Source organism: Barbus barbus, assembly GCF_936440315.1.
Source record: "Barbus barbus genome assembly, chromosome: 23".
In the NCBI taxonomy this organism is placed as follows: domain Eukaryota; kingdom Metazoa; phylum Chordata; class Actinopteri; order Cypriniformes; family Cyprinidae; genus Barbus; species Barbus barbus.
In genome coordinates this window covers 26,892,917-26,914,042 of record NC_136751.1, presented here as the reverse complement: position 1 = coordinate 26,914,042, position 21,126 = coordinate 26,892,917, and the positions used below count along the sequence as shown (strand labels likewise).

Genomic DNA, 21,126 nt, shown 5'->3' with positions numbered 1-21,126 from the left:
TAATAATGGGAGTGGCTTACTGCTGATCAAAACGCTTTCACAACTGTCTTATATTGCCTACATGAACTATACCACACAAAGAGAAGTGACTGAAGCTGTTTAATTATTTAAGATTCCTGTGGCCTACACAAGAGGAAATACATCGTGAAAAATGCCAAATTATATTGTTAACAGCAGCAGCAATAACAACGATCATGGTGGCGATAAAAATAATAATACAAATCAAATAATTAAAAATAACACAACAGATGCTCAAAAGTCATAATGTCTCATTTTTAGCATTTTAATAAACATTTGAATAATTCCTACAATATCGATATGTAGATAAATTATATAATTTAAATTTGTTTTGTTTTATTATTTCATTATCCGTTTTTCTCCTGTTACGCGCTGACGTCAGGCGTCACGTCATCTGAGAATGCGGAAGTTTACTGAGCACCTTCAAGTAGCTGAACGGCATATAAATGGTCAGGTAAAGTGTTCCCTTTCTATTTTAACAGCGACATTTCATAGATACTTTATAGTTATCCATTTGTATTTTTGGCCGCTGTGTTTTCTTCATTGCAGGATGGTCGCGTTATGCATATCAAATGAGAATGAGTGTCGTAATCAGCTGATTTGTGTCATATTACTAGTATATTCTCTTATTAAAAGGTTTGCATTGCGACACACAACATAACCGTGACTCTGTGTGCGAGTCATCATGTGACTGTCATCCTGGATCAGTGTTTTATGTTGCTGTATTATTATAGGTTGGATCTAGATACGTGACCCATGTATCTTTGGGGGCAAAAAGCATAAATCCCACATGATATGAAATTTGAGTCCACTGAAGCATAAATATTATGTGATATTATATCAGTATGCAGTCATATTTAAGTATAGCACATCACACATATCAGCCACTACTCACAATTTGCTCATACAGATTGAATGATTCTTTGCTTTGTGTCTGTGTATGTGTGTAGGATGACTCCGAAACGTTACCTGGAGGGACAGGTGTACTCTGTACCGCTCATCCAGCCGGATCTGAGGAGAGAAGAGGCTGTGCATCAGATCACTGATGCGTTACAGTACCTGGAAACTATATCAACAGACATCTTTACTAGGTAAACGCTCTTTTGTACTGCAGAGTGCTTTTGTGTAGATCAGAGATGTAAAAGTTCAAAAGGCTAGAATCAATAATATTACAGCAGTTCACACAAACGAGTGCCCATCCAGGTCTCAAAAATAAGGATCTTTTCTATAGATGGATATAGATTTTAAGAAAAATATTTATTGCTGAACTTACATTTATGTTAGCAACATGTTTTTTAGGTAACAAAAATATATTTTTATTTTTTAGATTTTTATTTTTTATTTTTATTTTACAAAAAAAAAAAAATTGGCTATATATTATAATACATTTTAAATATGCAGTACTGCTTTTTTAAAGAAATTAATACTTTTATTCAGCAAGGATGCATTAAATTGATCAAAAGCAATAATGTTACAAAAGATTTCTAGTTCAAATCTTTAAAACGTTCTATTCCAATAAATGTTTCTTAAGCAGCAAATCAGCGTATTAGAATGATTTCTAGTAGAAGGATCACGTGACACTGAAGACTGGTGTTATGAGTCTGAAAATTAATCTTCAAATGCATTCAAATACATTAAAATAGAAAACAGGTATTTCAAAATGTAATAATATTTTACAAAATTACTGTTTTTTTTTAATTAGATTATATCAAATAAATGCAGCCTTCATGAGAGTTTAAAAATTTGAGATCTTCTCAATCCCAAACAGTATTTAAATCATTAGAATTAACAAACCTTTGGTGAATAACACATAGCAAGTATTTACGTGTGCAAGGCATAAAAACACATGTACATGATCAACAGACATAAGATGTAGTGACGAGGCAGCACTGGTCCTTTGAGGTAAGTGACAGCTCAGTCCGCTGGCCAAAAACCCCCTCACGCTGGCCCCGGGCCGTCCTTATTGTTGCGCCTGGCTATTGAAGGAGGGAGCGTGATTAGACCGTGTCAAAATAACAAAGGAGAGAAACACAATGAAAGGTGTGTGTTTTGCATGAGATGCAGTTGTGAGGGAGTGAGTGCTCAAATATGCAAATTCCAGCTGAACAGGCTGGAAAACCATCCACAGCGTTACCATGACAACATGGCACGTAGGGGTCCAGGGAACATATTTGTGTGTGTGTGTGTGTGGTGAAGCAGTGCGTTTCTAGGTCAGCTCCATTAAGCCTCTCCTTCCCCCCTTCTCTTTTAGTCATTCTTCTGTCATTTTCCCCCGTTTCTAATGGAGGGATTTTTCAGACAGTGTGTAGTGCCATAGGCTACAGAGGAGTCCACTGACTCAGTAGTGATGATAGGACTGTACACATGCACAATTACGCTCTTCAGGCTGGCGTATACTGTAACTGCCTTCTGGAATCAAGGCATCTTTTTTCCCTTTGCAATGTTTGTCCACAGAAACAGTGTAGAATGGACAAACAAAAGAGATACGCGGCTGGTAAACACAGATGGCTTGCAAAAGGTGTAATAAAAAGACGGTATAATATCAAGCCAGGACACATGGCACTGGCATAGAGCCACCAAGGTCACAGCATACGTGCTGTTTCATCTGCTAATGTGCTGCAGCACACCATTATTCAGCATGATGTTTGGAAAAGTTTGCTTCAGAGTTTCTCATTCGTGCAGGTTCTGCCGTCACAACTGTGCTCACCAAGGCTGCATTTATTTGATAAAAAACACAATAAAAACTGTAAAATTGTGAAATGTTATTACAATTCGAAATAACTGTTTTCTATTTGAATATATTTAAAAATGTAATTTATTCTTGTGATGCAAAGCTAAATTTTCAGGATCATTACTCCGTTCTTCAGTGTCACATGATCCTTCAGAAATGTCTTTACTGTCACTTTTGATCAATTTAATGCGGTCTTATCATATATCATATATGTGACCCTGGACCACAAAATCAGTCATAAAGGTAAATTTTCTGAAATTGAGATTTATACATCATATGAAAGCTGAATAAATACGCTTTCCACTGATGTATGGTTTGTTAGAATCGGACAATATTTGGCTGAAATACACCTTTTTGAAAATCTGGAATCTGAGGGTGCAAAAAAATTTAAATATTGAGAAAAACGCCTTTAAAATTGTCCAAATTAAGTTCTTAGCTATACATATTACTGGTCAAAAATTTTGTTTTGATATGTTTACAGTAGGAAATTGACAAAATATCTTCTTGGAACATGATTATTACATAATGTCCAATGATTTTTTAGCCAATGATTTTTGGCTAAAAAGAAAAATCAATAATTTTGACCCATACAATGTATTGTCGGCTGTTGCTACAAATATACCCCAGCGACTTAAGACTGGTTTTGTGGTCCGGGTTCACATATTAGTATATGTCTATTACAGGGCTCTCTGGAAGAAGAGAATGCAATCTCAATGGGATTTTCTTGGTTAAATAAAGGAAATAATATCGTGTTTTTTTAAAAACACTTATAACCTTATTTCTTACAGCACATTAAGCACGCAAAATTTAATTTGTACTTAATGCAGTATTTACATAGAATTTTTCATTCAGAAATACCTATAAAACAGAATGAGTTTATTTGTCATAGGCAGATTAAAAAATAATTTTTTGAAATTGAAATGATCAATGTGGATCATGTAAAAACAATTAACCATCAAGTAAACATACTGTCTTAAACTGGATTCAATTGTTTTAATCAACAAAGAAATTGAGAATGGCTTGAATTTTTGTGAAGTTCTGATCTAAATGTGTTCACCTGTATTCTGCAGCTATAGTTTGACTTGGTTTGATTTTGACAGGGTGTCTCAGAGCGTGGAGAAGAACCGTGCACACCTTCAGACCGTCACAGACCGGATCAAACTGGCTCAGGCCAGAGTCCAGAAGATCAAAGGAAGCAAGAAAGCCACAAAGGTGATGCAGATTATTCAGACACAGAGCGTAGAAGAGAAACTTATTCTGCAACAGATGCCTGGAGCAGAAAGTGAATATGAGTTGTAGGTTGGGCATAAGATAATCATTCAAACTTAACAAGAAAGGTATGGGTCATATTTTGCCTGAGTAACAAAATTAAACTAAGCCATTAAGATTTTGACTTCTGTACTGTTTGAGCTGTAGGAATTTTGTACTTATAATAATTGTACTGTTAGTCACTTAGGATTAAAGGACCAACTAAATGACTAATTAATAATTATTGCACTGTACCGAGTGGTTATATGTCTGGTGTGTTTGTGTAGGTGTTCTCCAGCGCCAAATACCCCGCTCCTGAAAAACTGCAGGAATATTCATCTATCTTTACAGGTGCAGTAGATCCTGCCTCTCAAAAGCGGCCGCGCTTTAAAGTTCAGAGCAAACTCCGCCCACTGGATGACAAGGCCCTCCAGGTCAATAAATTCAGTCACTTGTTTTTTAGCTCCTGCTGTCTTTCTTTCAAGTCTATATGGCTCATATTTTGTTTAAAAGAAATCATTGAAATAAATAGAAATGTGAGCTAGCATTTTGTCTTTAAATTCTCTCTATATAGTCCCGTTATAAATTAAAGGTTTGTCATAATCTGTCATAATTTGTCACTACAGTACAGATGTCGCTCACCCTTTTTAATAATTTAACTTATGTTTTTCAATATTGTTTTTGTTGGAATAGTATTAAAATAACAACTCTATTGCTATGATTTTTAGAGACAACTCTAGTAGAGACATTTGCAAATAAAATTATCAATTTAATATTTAAGACATAAAAAATATGAAAAAAATGAAATATGATCCTATTTAAGACATGAAATAAATCACTTTCTAAATGGTCCATAAAACCATTTATTGGTTTTATGGACCAATAAATCACGTTTATTTAATTTCTGATTTAAAATGTAATTAAATAAATAATACGTCATTTTTTAATTGCAAAATAAATGGACATATTGTTAAATTCATGCTTTAAAATGTAGTTAAATAAAGTAATTAATACATGAATAAATCATTTAAAATTTTAAAATACATTGATTAATGTAAAGTTATTTCTAAATGTACATTTTAAACTGTTTTCCATTTGCTTTTCTTTGTCCATTTGTCAATTGCTTTCTTTGTTGTTTTTATCCAAACCTTTTCTTTATCCATTTGTTAACCGAATAAAAAAAAGCCAAATGGATAGTTCTCTCATGGAGGCAACCAATCAGCTTTCAGCTTAATTTTAAAAACCACGCAAGCGCTTAATAATTATTAATTGAAAAATAGTTAATTGAGGATATCTGTGAAAAAGTCAGCATCAAATGATCCTTCAAAGTTTAACGCTTGGCTTGTAATGTCAAATTACAATATAAAACCATCAACACAAATTGATGTTAAAAATGTGTAATGAAATGACCCATAAATGTGTTTTATAGGAGAAGTTGATGTATTTGCCAGTATGTGTAAACACTAAGAAGCGCTCTGAAGATGAGACAGAGGAGGGTTTGGGAAGTCTGCCAAGAAATGTCAACTCAGTCAGCTCCTTATTGCTGTTCAACACAACAGAGAACCTGTGAGTACACAAACACCTACACATGTTGACTGAATGCTGCACTGCCGATGCAACCTTATTAATGCTCATATAATCATCGCTGTGCGTGTTTGTGTATTTTCAGCTATAAGAAATATGTGTTTCTTGACCCTCTGGCGGGCGCCGTGACTAAAACACACACCACGTTAGAAACGGAAAAGGAAGATAAACCGTTTGATGCACCGCTGTCGATCACCAAGAGAGAGCAGCTAGAGAGACAGGTGAGCCGCTCAGTCATACCTATAATGAAGCGATACACTGAAAACAGGATGCAAGCTTAGTTAATATCTCTTTCATGCTTTCTTCTCAGACCGCAGAGAATTATTTCTATGTGCCAGACCTGGGGCAAGTGCCTGAAATCGATGTGCCGTCTTACCTGCCTGACTTACCTGGCATCGCTGATGACCTGATGTACAGCGCTGACCTCGGCCCAGGGTTCGCACCATCTGTTCCTGCCAGCAACAGCATCCCTGAACTTCCTTCATTTGGCACGGAGCATGACGAATCTAGTGGATCTGGTGGGATCATTATTAACATTAAATTATGGCAGATTTATTATTTTTTTGAGAAATTAAATTATAATTATATAATTTTGAAAAATACAATTCATATATCATTATAAAATATTTAATTATAATTTATAAAATTATATATAATTTTAAAATATAAAAATACGTGTAATTATTTAAAAAAATATATATTATTTAACAATTAATTGTTTGTGTTTTAAGACTCTCGTTTTAGGCTTGAGGCTCCGCCCCCTCCACCTCCTCCACCCCCTCCTCCACCAGAGCCAACTCAGGTGTCAGTCCCACCCCCTGGAACATCCCCAGCTCCGCCCCCTCCACCCCCACCTCCACCTATCACAGCAGACAGCACTGATGCCACGACAAGTCAAGCCCTTCCCTCAGGTAAAAGATTAGTTTTCAGATTTATTGAATTTTTTTGCGCAGTATGTCAATGCAGAGTCAGCATAGGAAATTGCAAGTGTTTTTTTTCCTGCAAAAACTGCAAATGTGGTTAAGTGTTCAAAACCTAAATTTATTTGAAACTATAACACACTTATATTTCTGTCTATCTTTTTTTGTCCATATAAACTACCATTCAGTTTGTGGTTGGAAAGTCTCTAATGCTTCCCAAGGTTACATTTATTTAGTCAAAAATACATAAACAAATAACCGTAAATATTGTGAAATATTATTACAATTTAAAATAACTGTTGTCTGTTTTAATATATTTTCAAATGTAATTTATTTCTGATGGCAAAGCTGAATTTTTAGCATCATTACTCCAGTCTTCAGTGTCACATGATCCTTCAGAAATCATTCTAATATGCTGATTTGCTGCCCAAGAAACATTTCTGATTATTATCAGTTAAACTGTATTTTTGAGGAGACTGTGATGCATTTTTCAGAATTCTTTACTGAATAGAAAGTAACATTATAATCTTTTGTAACATTATAAATGTCTATTTTAAATTAATTTAATGTATTATTGCTGAATGAAAGAATGAATCTCTTAAAAAAAAAAACACTTACTGACCCCAAATTTTGTATGTTATTGTATGTCAACCACTTTCTTTCATGTTTGTGTGTATCAGGTATAGTGAAAGGAGCCCCTACTGATGTGGTACAGCCGTCGAACGGCCGAGCCAGCCTGCTGGAGTCAATCCGAAACGCCGGCGGTATCGGCAAAGCAAACCTCCGCAATGTAAAAGAGCGCAAGATGGAGAAGAAAAAACAGAAAGAGCAAGAGCAAGGTCAGACGCCAGCAGTGTTTACACTCTGTACTGAAAGCATACTGTCAAACAGGGTCAATTAGAGGGTGTTAACATTAGCTAAACTGTTATTAGGGTAAGAAACTTGTTAGTGTTTGCTAATGGAAGCATTACAAAAGCCAAGCCATATGTAGAAACTTTGGACCAGTAAGCAACATCCTAGCAACCCCATAGGTACACCCTGGCAACCATCCAGGATATATGTAAAAATGTAAATGCAGTTATTTTGCAAGATGAACATATTAAGTGTACAAGAGTATTCATTTTTAAAACAAGAGGAATTCATTGTGTTACGGTATAAGGAAGAGCGCTGTGGTATTTGGAAAGGTCAAAAGAGAATTTTACTTTCATTAAATCTGCCCTATTAAGCCTTTTTAAATCTGCTTGACATTTGCTCTGAAATCGACTGACTCTGGACTCACAAAGTCTCAGATATTTCACATTTTTCACTGCTATATTATCAATGGATAAACTTTGTGGTCTTTTGAATTTGCCATCTCTGAGAGGTAATTACTAATGATTTAGGAGTCGGGTGAGAGTAAATGCCACACTTAAGATTTAAACGCAATGTAATAATCTTTGCTACTTGTTATTCTCCTGAAGTATGCACTGTTTGCCGCAGAAAATAACAAAGGCAGTTGTTGTTGTTTTTTCTGATGAACACAAATGGAAATGTTTAGCAGAAAATCCAACCTGCTATTTTCTTTTCAATTAAAGTTAATGGAAACGGATGCTTTGGAGTCTCCAAAAAGGTCAAAAATGCACATTAAAAGTGATCCGTATGACTTGTATATGACTCATTTAGCTTTCAAATATTTGGTTTCAATGTTTATCAAAGTAGCTCACTAAGGCTGCCTTTTTGATCCAAAGAAAGTCCATAAAAACAGTAATATTTCTAAATATCAATGTAAAACATCTGTTTTCTATTTGAACATATTGTAAAATGTAATTGATTCCTGTGATCAAAGCTGAATTACTCCAGTCTTCAGTGTCTCATGATTCTTCAGAAATCATCCTAATATGATGGTTTCCTGCTCAAAAAACATTTCTTATCATTGTCAATGTTGAAACCATTTTGCTGCTCAATATTTTTGTTGAAACCATGATACATTTCTTTCAGGATTCTTTGATTCCATTTGAAAAAATAATTATTTTGTAATATTATAATGTCTTTACTGTCACTTTTGATAAATTTGTTTTACATCCTTGAAGTGTATACAGTCTTCTGAAGCCATGTAATGTGTAAAATTCATTGAAAAAAAAAAAAACTGTTTTATTTCCTTTTGCGTAATCTAACAGTTGGGGCAGCTGTGAGCGGTGGAGACCTGATGTCTGACCTCTTCAATAAATTGGCCATGCGCAGGAAAGGTGTGTTTAAAACCTTGGTTTTAGCACCTCAGTCTCAGTGTTTTCATCCCACCTGATGCATTTTTCACTGTGAATATTTGACAGGTATCTCTGGTAAGGGCCCGGCGGGCGGAGACTCATCTGAAGCACCTGCCAGCTCCGGCGGCGCGTTCGCCAGGATGTCAGATGTGATTCCGCCTCTTCCAGCGCCACGGCAACCCACTGCAGACGATGAAGATGACTGGGAGGCGTAACCATGGCGACCCAGAGTTGAGTGCAAAACTCAAGATTGGAGAGTTGAAATCCTCATAGACAGGGTCTGGAGATAGTGTCTCTCCAAGGAGAGTTGTGGAGCGTTGAGTGAGACGTTTGGTCTCTTGTTTTGTAACCTGAAGGTCACGTCAGGCGTGACCTTTTCAACGTCATTACATCATGACCGCGTATCACAGAACAGGCGAGCATTTGTGTTTATAAAGCATATACATTTTTTTATTTTTTTTAATGACCGATCATTTCGCTAGATAAGACCCTTATTCATCGTCTGGTATCGTTTATAGCCCTTTGAAGCTGCACTGAAACTGTAACTTTGACCTTCAACCGTTTGGAGTCCATTGAAACTAACGATATGGAGACAATTCCTGGAATGTTTTCATCAAAAACCTTAATTTCTTTTCGACTGAAGAAAGAAATACATAAACATCTTGGATGACATGGGGGTGAGTAAATTATCAAGATGATGTGTTCTATATGTCATTAAAACCCTTATAATCTGAAAGATTTTTTTATTAAAGTCAACATGACATCAAAATTCATTATTTACATTCTTCATTCACATTTTTGGTCATCCATGCTTGGTTCATCAGTGCAGATCATTTCAAAATTTTGAAAATGTAAACTTTCTAGCAAAACTTTAATATTTTTATAATATTAAATACTACTGTAATGATACTATAATACTGTAAAATAAAAAAACATAAGTATAATTTACAGAACAACAGAAAGATTACAGTATTCATTTAATTTCTATATAATACTTAATTTCTTGGCTTTCAAATGTTAAACTATCGAGCTTCAGTTTTTTCAACCATTTAAAAAAATACAAAAATCCATTTAAATATGGAAAAGATCACATCCCTGATGCATACTGTACATAATATGCATAGACTTCCTGGATGAGCTATGGTATGCAGCAGGACACATGGTATCCCATAATGCAATATGCTTGATTGTACCTTCCATTTCCATTATGATGAATGAACTGGAAGTGATGCCAACTGCCATTTTTATCATCATTTTGAATTCATATTTAACAAACTAGCAAATATTTAAAGACATTAAAAAAAAAAAAACTGGACTGAGAAAGTCAACTTGACTCAGCCTATGCTTCATTTTTGTTTCTGATTATTTGTGCATGATTTATCAAATATTTAAAAATGCTTCTTTGTAATCTTTACAAAACCAAAATTTAGTAACTTCCTCCATTTTTTTAAATGACTTTCCTTTTCATCTCATCCACACAAGCAATAGGTAAACATTAATGTTACCCACTTTAGCACGTCTTATGTTGACTTTAATAATTAATTGCACTTTTTGAAGAACATTTTTCACTACTCGTGCACATTCAAAATAATGTGACTTCATGAAGTTGATGGTGAAATAACTAATGTTCCTTAAGGAAAAAAAAAATGAATGTAAAAAGCAGGTTGTATTTTTTGATATTTTGTTTTACATGCTCAAAGATATCTCTGGTATTAGTATCTTTAGTACAGGAAATAAACTCTAATCTACTGTGATTGTTTTAGTCTGTTGGCTTCACATTTTGGATTACAAACACAGATACCAATCCAGTCTTGTAAAAATCAGCTTTAATTAAATGGAAGTCAAGAACTGAACCAAAAACACATGCTGAAATGCAGAACCTGAGGACAGAGGCGACAGAACGCCGCCTCAATAATTCACAAGGCCAGAGTAGTCCAACAAACATGCATAATGCAGGACACAGCGTAGTATTTTTACACACGCGGCTCGGCCCTGTCGAGTCGATGACCTCAGAGCGGCGGTCTCTGTCGCTTCTCCAGGAAGAACTGCGAAATCAAATAAAGGATCAGACAGGGAGCATACGGCTAACAAATCATCCTCATCCTGTCATCCTCGACTTCCTGTCATTAGACCAGACCTGCTTACAGAGAGCACAGCTGGAGAACATCTGTCTCATTAAAACAGCACCCAGCTGGAGAGACGCACACCAGCCTCTCTATCACTCTGCCACAATCACATTCTATCTATCTACTATTTGAGAAATGAAGCTGAATGCATCAAGCAACTGATCAGCTAAGAACAGAAAAAGAAAGAAAACCATTTTTTTCTCCTTTAAAATATTTTTACTTTATTATTATAAAATTACAATAATTTAAAATGATAAAGCTATATGATAATTCAAATGAATTTTAGTTCATTTTAATGAAAGTATCCAAATTAAATCAATAAATGCACACTATGTACAGTATGCATCAGGGATGTGATTTCACATTTCTATGAACTTTTGAATTTTGTAAAATGGTTTTATGGCCAAATTTGAAAGATATGAAAGCAATAATAAATAAATAAAATAAATAAAGACAGTCACAAATATTATTGTATTGTATTTTTTCTGTTGTTCTGTAAAAAGAAATAAGAATTACAGTATTAGTAGTTATGACTATCTTTATGTCTTTGATTTCAAATATTAAACCATAGAGCTTTTCTTTCCACTGAAAACCATTTACAAGATACAAAAATCCATTTAAATCTGGAAAAGATCACATCCTTGATGCATACTGTACATAGTATGCATGGATTTCATGGATGAGCTAGAGTGTACAGCAGACCACATGGTATCCCACAATGCAATGTGTTTGACTTGACTGGAAGTGATATCAACTGCAGTTTTGACTTAGTCTAAACTTAGTTGACTAAACTTGACTTAGTAGACATAGTCTACTCAAATATGAAGACATTTTAACAAAAACTGCAAAATATTAATTTCTGCGACAAATCACTTGCTGTATAAAAAAATCATTGACCACAATGCTACTGTTTGCATTTGTTGCATGCTGTTTCATGTACAATTAAAAACGAAAAAGTAGGCAGTATATACAACATACTGCACAGTACGCTTACCCTCCTGATGCTGGCGAAGGCGGGACCAAATGTCGTGTGTGTGTGCGTGCTAGATTGAATCCATTCTGGAAGTTTCTGGAGCGTGCCTGATCGGGCGTACCGGTGATCACACAGAACAATACATGCGTAATCGCCGCGATGACGGATCGCACGTCCTGCATCAGGTGAGGAGAGAAACTGAGCTTTACTCTGCTATTACTCATCTCGAAGACTGTTAGAAAGCAGATTGCACACTAGTCTTATATGAAATAACTAATAAAAGTACTATGCTAAAAGGCTATTCTGAAATCTGCATTTGTGTGCACTTTGTTAAACATGATTGAATTACAGGAGTACGGGGCTCCGCCTACCAATAGACTGATTGACAGCTTTCATGCACAGATTCTCAATCAGGGCCTTCCCAGGACTTTTACCACCAACGTGAGGCTGAAACAGAACTGAGAGAGTTAGAAGTGACAGATTTTTCTCCAAATGCATCATCCTGTAGGGAGTCTCACCATGTTCTTGTCCAGGTAAGCCATCTTCTCCTGCAGCTCCGGTGACTTTATGTTGGGATACGGCATTCCAACCATAACAATACATCTAAACACAAGCACAAAAGTGTTTCATTCAATGATTATTGTTCATTCATTTCTAGTATATTACTTATTACATACTGTGCAGTATACACTAAATACAATTTTTACAAAACAGTAAGTGAAGCAGTATGCATCAAGCATTATTTTCATATAAATAATATAGTATTCAGTAATAATAGTATATTTTACATTTATTTTAATGTTAAAGTAGTTTTTTTTTTTTTAGTTCATTCATTTTAGTACTTCAACTATTAAAAAAAATACTACATTATTTTTTATTTTTATATTTTCAATTTCTATCTTGGTTTAAGTTTTAGTAATTTTGTCGGGGTTTTCTTGAAGGTATTATTTGTTTTAGTTATTTTCATTTTTTTAGATTTAGTCATTTTAGGACTTCAACAAACTAAAAAATGGAAATGCTGCAACTACTTGAGATTATTTTGCATATAACTAATGGAAATAAGTATAAATATATCATTTTTAATAGTCAGTATCAGTTAATGAAAATTTGGAAAAAGTTGTATATGCCGTGAAAAATTCTATATTGTTTTCATGTCGTGGTGGGCTTCATTGTATATGGCACATTTGTGGTATTTATGCATACTGCTTACAGTATACATACTGCAACAATAGTATGGCATGCGATTCTGAACACAGTTTTACCTGCCCAGGTCGTCAGAGAAGTTGATTCCTTCACTCATTTTCCCTCCTACTACAGAGAATAGCAACGCCCCTGTCTGGCCACTTCCGGCATTACTGCAGCGCTGCATTAACGTAACGCACCATAACTCGTCATTTACTATAGATATAAACAGGCAGACCGTTTCTAATTTACTTGTTAGTATAGTAACATTCACACACTAACACACCTGTATACACTTGGAATAGTCACTGAGCACTTGCTCAACCTGGCTGGCTTTTTTCGGCTCCTGGAAAATCTGAAACACACAAAGAGCATCTTAACTTGTATAAACTGACTTGGCATGGTAGTGCCGGTGTTTGTGTACCTTCTTCTTAGACTCTAGCCTCTGTAGGACGCCAGTGCTCTCCCAGTGTCCCAGAATCCTCTTCTCATATTCGTAGGAGGGGAAGAAACAGACCACGCCCCCCGGCACTATGTTACAGAGGTTTGAGAGAACACGGCCCGTCTCCTCCATCTGAGACAGGTAACAGGTATAAAGATCATGCTGAACATATTTTTGGGTTATTTACTTGTTTTTGTTTTTTTAAAAAGAAGTCTTTTATGCTCATCAAGGCTACATTTATTTGACCAAAAAATACCGTAATATTGTGAAATATTATTACAACTTAAAATAACTGTTTTCAAATTTCACAATATCAAGGCAATTTTATAAAGGTAATTTCAAGGCTTTTTAAAAACCTTTTTAGGACCAAATAAAGAGAATTTAAGGAAATCAATTAAAGGGAATACAATACATCAATGTTACTTTTTAATTAATTTTACACACAAAAAATGATCTTAAAGATATGAAATCATTTTTACTGCTCCTTCTGATCACACTGCACAAAAGTGATGTTCTTCCTCAGTATTTTTGTCAAATGTCTAAAAATTATGCTAAAATGACATAAGATAAGAAATCTTGTTTTCTGATAAATGCATCAAAATGAAGTAATGATACAAAATTATCTACAATTATAAATATCTGTCCAGGTGCTCACAAAAATCAACTTAATTCCAATGAAAAACAAGCTTTCATATACCATTTACAAATATTTGTTCTTGTTTTAAAGTTAAGTTAGTCAAAATAAAGCAATACTTCATATATAAGTGTACAACTGATGATACTTTGTGGCCATAATTTAAGACAAGCAGATTTTTGTTGTGTTTGCTTGCAACCATCTGTGGTAGTTTTAATTTGCTCATGTAAGTCTTACCATCTGTGGCGTGTCTCTAGTTTGAAAAGTGAACTCCAACTGCTGTCCTGAGGGGCCGGCGCAAAGGACTATGGGTAGGATGTTCTCAGGGGGTATGACATGACCTGAAGCCATTATGCAAGAGTTACACACATAATAAGCAACATTGCAAAAGATAGCAAGAAGAAATATGCACAATACCATACACTCACCACATGAGAACTCTAAAATACGGTCTTCTGTGACCCCGGCGGAAAATAGAAGCTGCTCTTTAAAATCAGCAACCTGCAAAACATGAACACAAAATCAGTCCTGCTTTCAGAGAAATGCAGAAAGAATGCTCTACACACTGAGAGTCTTTAATATGTCCGTTTAAGGTTATGTAACTGAGACAGCTGTGTCACTGTGTTCAACAGTGCTTGTGAAGTGTGTGTGTGTGTGTGTGTGCGTGTGCTGACGGGCTGCATGGTTCCCCCAGCGATGATCACGGCCCTGCACTCCTGGATGATCTGTGTGAAATGAACTGCGGCGTTCAGCAAGAGAAACTTCAGACTGCTCTGAGAAAGACATGCTGGAGAAGAAAGGAGAATTATGTGTGAGAGACAATTTCCTGTGTGTATCCATGTGCATGTGATCGAATATTCACTTACCCTGCCTTTGTAGCATGACTCGTCCATCTTTGTTGGCGTTAGTGAGGGCAAACAGGAAACTTTCAACCAACATCATTGGAGAAGCCATGATTGGTTTGTCTTCTACTGCCATCTGCTGCTCTGAAACATCTAGAAGATCAAATCTACACTGCTTCTCTGTGTAAAACCAGGGTGTATGAGGAAGTACATGCTGACTGAGACCGGACTGTACCTGTAGGCTTGCTCTGAAGCGTCTGCAGGAAGCGTCCCAGTCCTTCTATGCGACGGTTCTCTTTGTTCTTAGATCCGGACTGTGTGTTTACACCACTGCCTTCGTATTTCTCCACAAATCCAAACAGCTACACAAGACATGGATCATCTGTGTGTGTTTGTGTTCATTTTTTAAAATGTGTCATAAATGTGTTCTCGTACTCACTTTTTGGCTGATCATGCTCTTCTCAAAATATTTCTGAACCTTCAAAAGATAGATTAAACCACATTAAGGACTCTACCAATGTCATTTTATAAATATACAGTAACATTGATACATATATATATATAAATATCCTAAATGAGAATGCTGTATTGGCAGCTATCTGAAATAAAATCAGTTTAAGATAAATTACTAAAAATTAAAATAAATATTACAAAATTAAAAATAAATATTTAACTTTAAAATTAAACTTAAAAAATGAAAATAAGAGCTAATTCCAAATATTAATAAATGATATAATAGTATATAAATAGCTGTCCAAAATGAAAGTTTTTGTTCACATAGTATGTGTGTGTACTGTGTATATTTATTATGTATAAATACACACCCATGCGTGTATATATTTAAGAAAAATATGTTACGTTTATATTAAATATCTATATATAATAGAAATTATATGCATATAAATATTTTCAAAATATATACTGTATGTGTGTATTTATACATACATAAATATACACAGTACACAGATCTATTATGTAAATAAAAACTTATTTTGGATGCAATTAATCGCTTGACATATATATATATATATATACAAATGTATTATTTATAATAATAACCAATAAATTTGGTATAGTGTTGTTATTGTTAATTTTGTTAATTAAAAGCTGAAATAAAATAAAATTGAATTATTTAATGAAAAATGAAAATGTAAACCCAAATGACAATGAGAAATGTTGCATTGGCTCTGAAAAAAAAAAAAAAAAAAGTTTAAGATGAATTATTAAAATGACTAAAACTGAAATAAAAAAATATATATATAATGTAAAAACACAAATTAAAAATATTAATAAGAGTCCGTGTAGTACCTTAAAAAGATTTATGTTATCAACTTGAGCCTTAAACAGGAAGTCATTGATTGTCAGCAGCTCGCTTCCTGTTGTGTAAAGGAATTCAAAATCAGAACACTTAATGAAGGAAGAAAACATTTAGGAGTGAAAAGTTTCTTGTGCTCTGCGTGCTGGTTGTGTTTGTTTACCTGGCTGGCAGGACTGAGTGTTCGGATTCTGACCCACTTTACCTGTTAACAGGAAACCACAGCAATAAAACAGCTAGATAAAATGAGATGGACCAAGATAAAATACACAAAACAATCTGCCACACAGCTGACCTCCAAGTGTGCGCACAAGTCCCTCCAGCACAAAGAGGATCTGTTTGATGTACATCAGATTTTTGGCCTTCAGTCGACTTCTGCAACCATACAACACAATGATATTTACATTAAATCCCAACAATAGTGTGAGCTGATGTCTAAAACATTACTTTAGAAGCTAGCAGACTTCAATTTCATTATGAATGACCTTTCGTTATGCCTTTTTTCTTTTCACATTAAAGGAAAGTTTGTTTCTTGAGCAGCAAATCATCATATTAGAATGATTTCTGAAGGATCACGTGACACTGAAGACTGGAGGAATGATGCTGAAAATACAGCTTTGAGCACAGAAATATATTACATTTTACAATATATTACAACAGAAAATAATTATTTGAAATTGTAATAATATTTCACAATATTACTGTTTTTACTGCATTTTTAAAACAAATAAACGCAGCTTTGGTAGCACAAGAGACTTAACTTTTAACATTTTTGACAGCATCAGATTGACTCATTTTCATTGTGTGAACATTCTGTTTTTGTGTTCCACGAAAGAAAGAAAGTCATATGGGTTTGGAACAACATGAGGGTGAGTAAATAATAAACTTTACCCAAAATGAGATGTACAGAAGTGTGTTGTATTTTTACCTGTAGCGCTCACAGTACTGAGAAAGCTGTGAATGAGCCCTGCAGAGCTGAAAAATAAGAAACACATCAGTTAACCACCAATCTGACCAACTACACTAGATCTGATCAGTGAGTATGTGTGTCCGTGTACCTGTGCTCCACTGATTTCTGTGCTGTGGATGGCTGAGATGGTGTCAGTCAGATTATGAGCCTCATCTATAATGACAATCTGATCCTTTAGTTTGATCCCGGACGCTTTGCGGGTGGAAGCATGGAGCAGCGACTGATATGGCAACACCACCACCTGAGAAAGAGAGAGACTGAATGCACAAGGTTGTATATGAGCCAGAGTGTGTTGCATCAGGTGTGTGTGTGTGTGTGTACCTGAGCTGCTGGTATGGCCATCCTTGTGCTGTAGTAAGGACACGTGTGTGTCTCCCGGCCGTGCTGCAGGAGCTGCTCCACATCTCGCACCTTCACCAGCACCTCGTCCCTCATCGCCATCAAACTTTCAAAACCCGAGAAGGGACACGTCGCCTTGGCAACGCCGCGCCGCCGTTTCGTCTCAGAGTCTGATGCCTTTTCTCGTTTCTCTGCAGATGGAGGTCAGAATTTCAACATTTACCTCATGTCATTCTCGCCTGATTATGTTATGTTAGTTTGAATTTGCAGAGATCGTGATGATGTTTCTGACCGTGTTTGTTTTTCTGCATTTCTAAACAGCGGTCGTTCATCATTTGGACGTTTCCGAGCCGGACGACCTCTGGATTAATGCATAGGTTCTAAAAACAGCAAAATGGCAAATATCATTTAATTGCCCGTTTATGGATGCATAAGAAATTATTGTTGAAAGCTGGCCTTGTATTGGGGCAGCATTGATTTTCCACAAAAAAAGGACAAATCTAACATTTACAAGTTAATTAAAAAGCAAAAAAAATGTAAAAGACGAATTTTTGTTATAGACACTCATTATATCATGTTAAAACTGATTATAGAATGATCATATCATTATACAGTATACTACTGTTTAAAGCTTGGACTTATTTGTTAAGAAATTAATACTTTTATTTAGCAAGGATGCATTGATTCAACTCATCAAAAGTGACAAAAAACATGCTATTTCAAATAAATGCTGTTTTTTGAATTTTCCATTCATCAAGAAATCCTAAAAAATAGTTAGCACAACTGTTTTCCACATTGATAATAATGAGAAATAGTTCTTGAGCAGCAAATCAGCATATTAGAATGATTTCTGAATGATCATGTGACACTGAAGACTGGAGTAATGATGCTTTGGAAGAAAATTTAAGATTTAAAAATGTATTTAAATAGAAAGCAGATATTTAAAATTGTAATACTATTTCACAATATTACTGTTTTTAATGTATTTTTTAATCAAATAAATGTAGCCTTGGTTAAGAAACTTATTTCAGAAACACTAAAAAGTCTCAAGACCCCCAAACGTTGGTATATGTTCAATTATTGTTAGTGTTTTTTATTAATAGTGATAAAAGAATCACAATGACAATTCTGTGTGCATGTTTACCTGTCTGGAGCCCAGGTTAACCAAGCGAACAGCGGCCCCGTATGGACTCTTCTGCACCTCGTGCACAAACTGAGCCAGCTGAGAGTGAGTTCGGCTACAGTAATAAATCTAAAGATGTAAAACATAGTGTTAAACGTGCACAAACACCAATGCAGGGTAGAAAAGGTTTTAACATGTACCTTAGTAACATGATCCTCCTCAAGATCTTCATCATCGTCCTCATCACACAGCCTGCGGAGGAAACCCTATGAGATCTCAAGGTTGGAAAACACACTCATCCAGTCATCCATAAACACAATGGATACCTGGTCTTGGGTGTGGCCTCATCATCACTCTCATATTCTGCTACAATAAGCCCCTCCTCCTCTGGATTGTGTGTCTCTGACTCCGCCCCCTCTTTGCTTAGCTGGAGTAATTTTACAGCCTCATCTTCTTCACTGGCCTGTTAAAGGTACAATAAGCCACCTGATACTTTTACTGGGTCCATGATCAACTGAAATAGCAGATCCGAACTCAAATTATTTATGACTTGTGAAGAATTAAGAACTAAATCATAAAACCTTGTTTATTTCCTGGTAAAGGTGATTTTAAAAAGTCCCAGATCCCACTGTTCACGCACTCACTTTTCTCTTCATGGCATATCTGAGCTGGGCATTGTGTCGGATCATCTCCAGTCTCTCCTCTCGCTTCTTCCGTTTCAGCTCTTCATCCTGAATGAAATTGAGGACAAGCGTGATATTTTTTAAAAACTTCGTAGACAGGAGTTTTCTGATGCCACAGACCCTCATATATGATAATCCTTGTGCGAAAGACCTGCATCATAAAATTTAAAAAGAAGCTAGATATTTTAATATATAGACAATTTGATTAAATATTATTTGGAAAATATTTGTATGTTTGTTTGTTTTTTACAATGCATTATTCAATTTTCTACTCACTATAAAACTATATTGTTAGATGTAATATTTATTTATTTGATACAAACTTTGTATTTATATTAATACAAATTTTAACCAAATTATTTATTTATAATTTATTTATTTGTAATTTTTGTATTTGTAAAGCAAGGGACCACTATCCTAAAATTTAAAAGGCAGCTATACTTTTTAAATATATAAAGGCACCATTCATAAGTAATTAAATTAAATATTATTTGAAAATAATATTTAGAATATATTAATTTTTTAACATTACATAATTACAATTTTCTACTCACTATAGCACTGTACTGTTAGATGTAGTATTATATTTATCTGATTATTTTAATCATTTTTTATTTATAATGTGAGGGACTCTCATCCTGCAATTTAACAGGCAGCTAGGAGATAAGCATGCATTATTTTATTCATATTTTGAAAATAATGGGTATTTTTGCATTGCAATGTGACATTTGTCACTATTGTACTGTACTGTTATATGTATTATTTTTGTTTATTTGTATTTTTACACTGCTTTTCTCTAAAGGTTTTCACTAGCTAGGACTCAGGTTGAAAACCCCTGCTTAGAAACACATGACTCGGTCTGATGAACTGTGAGAGGCACATAATAATTCTCGTACCTTTAACTTGTTGACAGTGTCTCTCTCTGCTTTCTTCTGCACAAACTCAGACACCCAGTCTGGCTCTGATGCTTGGCTGGAGCTGTTCTTCACAGCATCACACTTCTTCTCCGGTCCATCCAGAAGTTTAGCAGCCTCCTGTCTCTTCTGCTCCTCATAGTCTCTCAGCCATGTCAGTGCACCACATATAAGACTCAGAGATTTTCCCTGCAGGATCAAACACAAGAAAGTTTAGGCCTGCACTGTCATCTTAAATGAGACGGATCTCATGCGCAGACTGACCGTGCCAGTGGGACTCTCGAATATACCGACTTTCCCCTGATCCAGAGCAGTGTAAAGGGCCTCCATGAAGCCCTCCTGGATGGAATAGGGCTGGAAAGGGAACGGAAACCGACTACTCTTGCTCTCCATGTCATATAATCAGGATCAGGTCCTGCATACGGCAATAAACTCCTCACAGAGTCAACAGAACATGACTTAAGTTCATATCTAAACCTGTCGCTTATGTGTTAATTATATTGAGATCACAGATGGCAACAAATAAATATCCCGGGTTATTAAAGAAAAACTAGATCCGACAGCGTACACTTCCTCGCACAACCGCGCCAGTCTTCTGCTTCAGCCAATGAAAACTTCTTAGCGCTTAGGGACCAGCGTCAAATTCTACTCTCTAATGAAAACCGAAATAGATTATCACAAGCTATCATTCTTTTATTTAAACATGAGTTCTTTGAAGTCGTCTGTTTGTTTGAAATTTTATCGTACTTACACTATTGTATTTTATGATCTCACGGTTAATTTAGTATTATTTATATACTATTATGGTATTTATTACTATTTTGAATTAGCTTATATTT

The 21,126-nt window shown here is 35.2% G+C and overlaps 2 protein-coding genes across 4 annotated transcripts; one reads left to right on the top strand and one right to left on the bottom strand.

Annotated features, from left to right (window-relative positions):
• The first annotated feature begins 392 nt into the window (after positions 1–392).
• LOC306842811 (WASH complex subunit 1) lies at positions 393–10,497 on the top strand. Of its 2 annotated transcripts, none has more exons than XM_079373888.1 (11): positions 393–472; positions 969–1,109; positions 3,850–3,961; positions 4,285–4,431; positions 5,427–5,563; positions 5,667–5,802; positions 5,892–6,099; positions 6,313–6,492; positions 7,182–7,340; positions 8,658–8,726; positions 8,811–10,497. In XM_079373888.1, exons 1-11 carry the CDS (start codon positions 465–467, stop codon positions 8,957–8,959), a joined length of 1,446 nt encoding a protein of 481 aa, XP_079230014.1. In that variant the 5' UTR covers positions 393–464; the 3' UTR covers positions 8,960–10,497. The 2 variants fall into 2 exon arrangements, with proteins under 2 accessions (XP_079230014.1, XP_079230015.1); XM_079373889.1 differs by having other exon boundaries at positions 411–467; positions 8,811–10,496.
• ddx11 (DEAD/H (Asp-Glu-Ala-Asp/His) box helicase 11) lies at positions 10,393–20,896 on the bottom strand. Of its 2 annotated transcripts, none has more exons than XM_079373886.1 (26): positions 20,552–20,896; positions 20,270–20,476; positions 19,335–19,421; positions 19,017–19,153; positions 18,891–18,942; positions 18,712–18,819; positions 17,860–17,947; positions 17,550–17,758; positions 17,317–17,469; positions 17,187–17,233; positions 16,554–16,633; positions 16,422–16,463; positions 16,252–16,319; positions 15,383–15,421; positions 15,179–15,305; positions 14,968–15,096; positions 14,776–14,888; positions 14,530–14,602; positions 14,339–14,442; positions 13,450–13,599; positions 13,312–13,380; positions 13,106–13,206; positions 12,362–12,446; positions 12,215–12,290; positions 11,865–12,019; positions 10,393–10,789 (listed from the first exon to the last, which is right to left on the bottom strand). In XM_079373886.1, the coding sequence occupies exons 1-26, from the start codon at positions 20,678–20,680 to the stop codon at positions 10,754–10,756; spliced, it is 2,664 nt and encodes an 887-aa protein (XP_079230012.1). In that variant the 5' UTR covers positions 20,681–20,896; the 3' UTR covers positions 10,393–10,753. The 2 variants fall into 2 exon arrangements, with proteins under 2 accessions (XP_079230012.1, XP_079230013.1); XM_079373887.1 differs by having other exon boundaries at positions 10,558–10,789; positions 14,968–15,087; positions 20,552–20,889.
• Between the last annotated feature and the right edge of the window lie 230 nt (positions 20,897–21,126).

What these genes read in the sequence shown, in the direction of transcription:
- ddx11 (XM_079373886.1), bottom strand. Translation starts at nt 20,680, where the DNA reads ATGGAGAGCAAGAGTAGTCGGTTTCCGTTCCCTTTCCAGCCCTATTCC. An exon ending in GAGGCCACACCCAAGACCAG is followed by an intron (nt 18,943 to 19,016) that starts GTATCCATTGTG and finishes TTTCCTCCGCAG; the next exon opens with GCTGTGTGATGAGGACGATG. An exon ending in GCTTCAGAGCAAGCCTACAG is followed by an intron (nt 15,097 to 15,178) that starts GTACAGTCCGGT and finishes TTGATCTTCTAG; the next exon opens with ATGTTTCAGAGCAGCAGATG.
- LOC306842811 (XM_079373888.1), top strand. An exon ending in TTCAACACAACAGAGAACCT is followed by an intron (nt 5,564 to 5,666) that starts GTGAGTACACAA and finishes GTGTATTTTCAG; the next exon opens with CTATAAGAAATATGTGTTTC. An exon ending in ACAGAAAGAGCAAGAGCAAG is followed by an intron (nt 7,341 to 8,657) that starts GTCAGACGCCAG and finishes GTAATCTAACAG; the next exon opens with TTGGGGCAGCTGTGAGCGGT.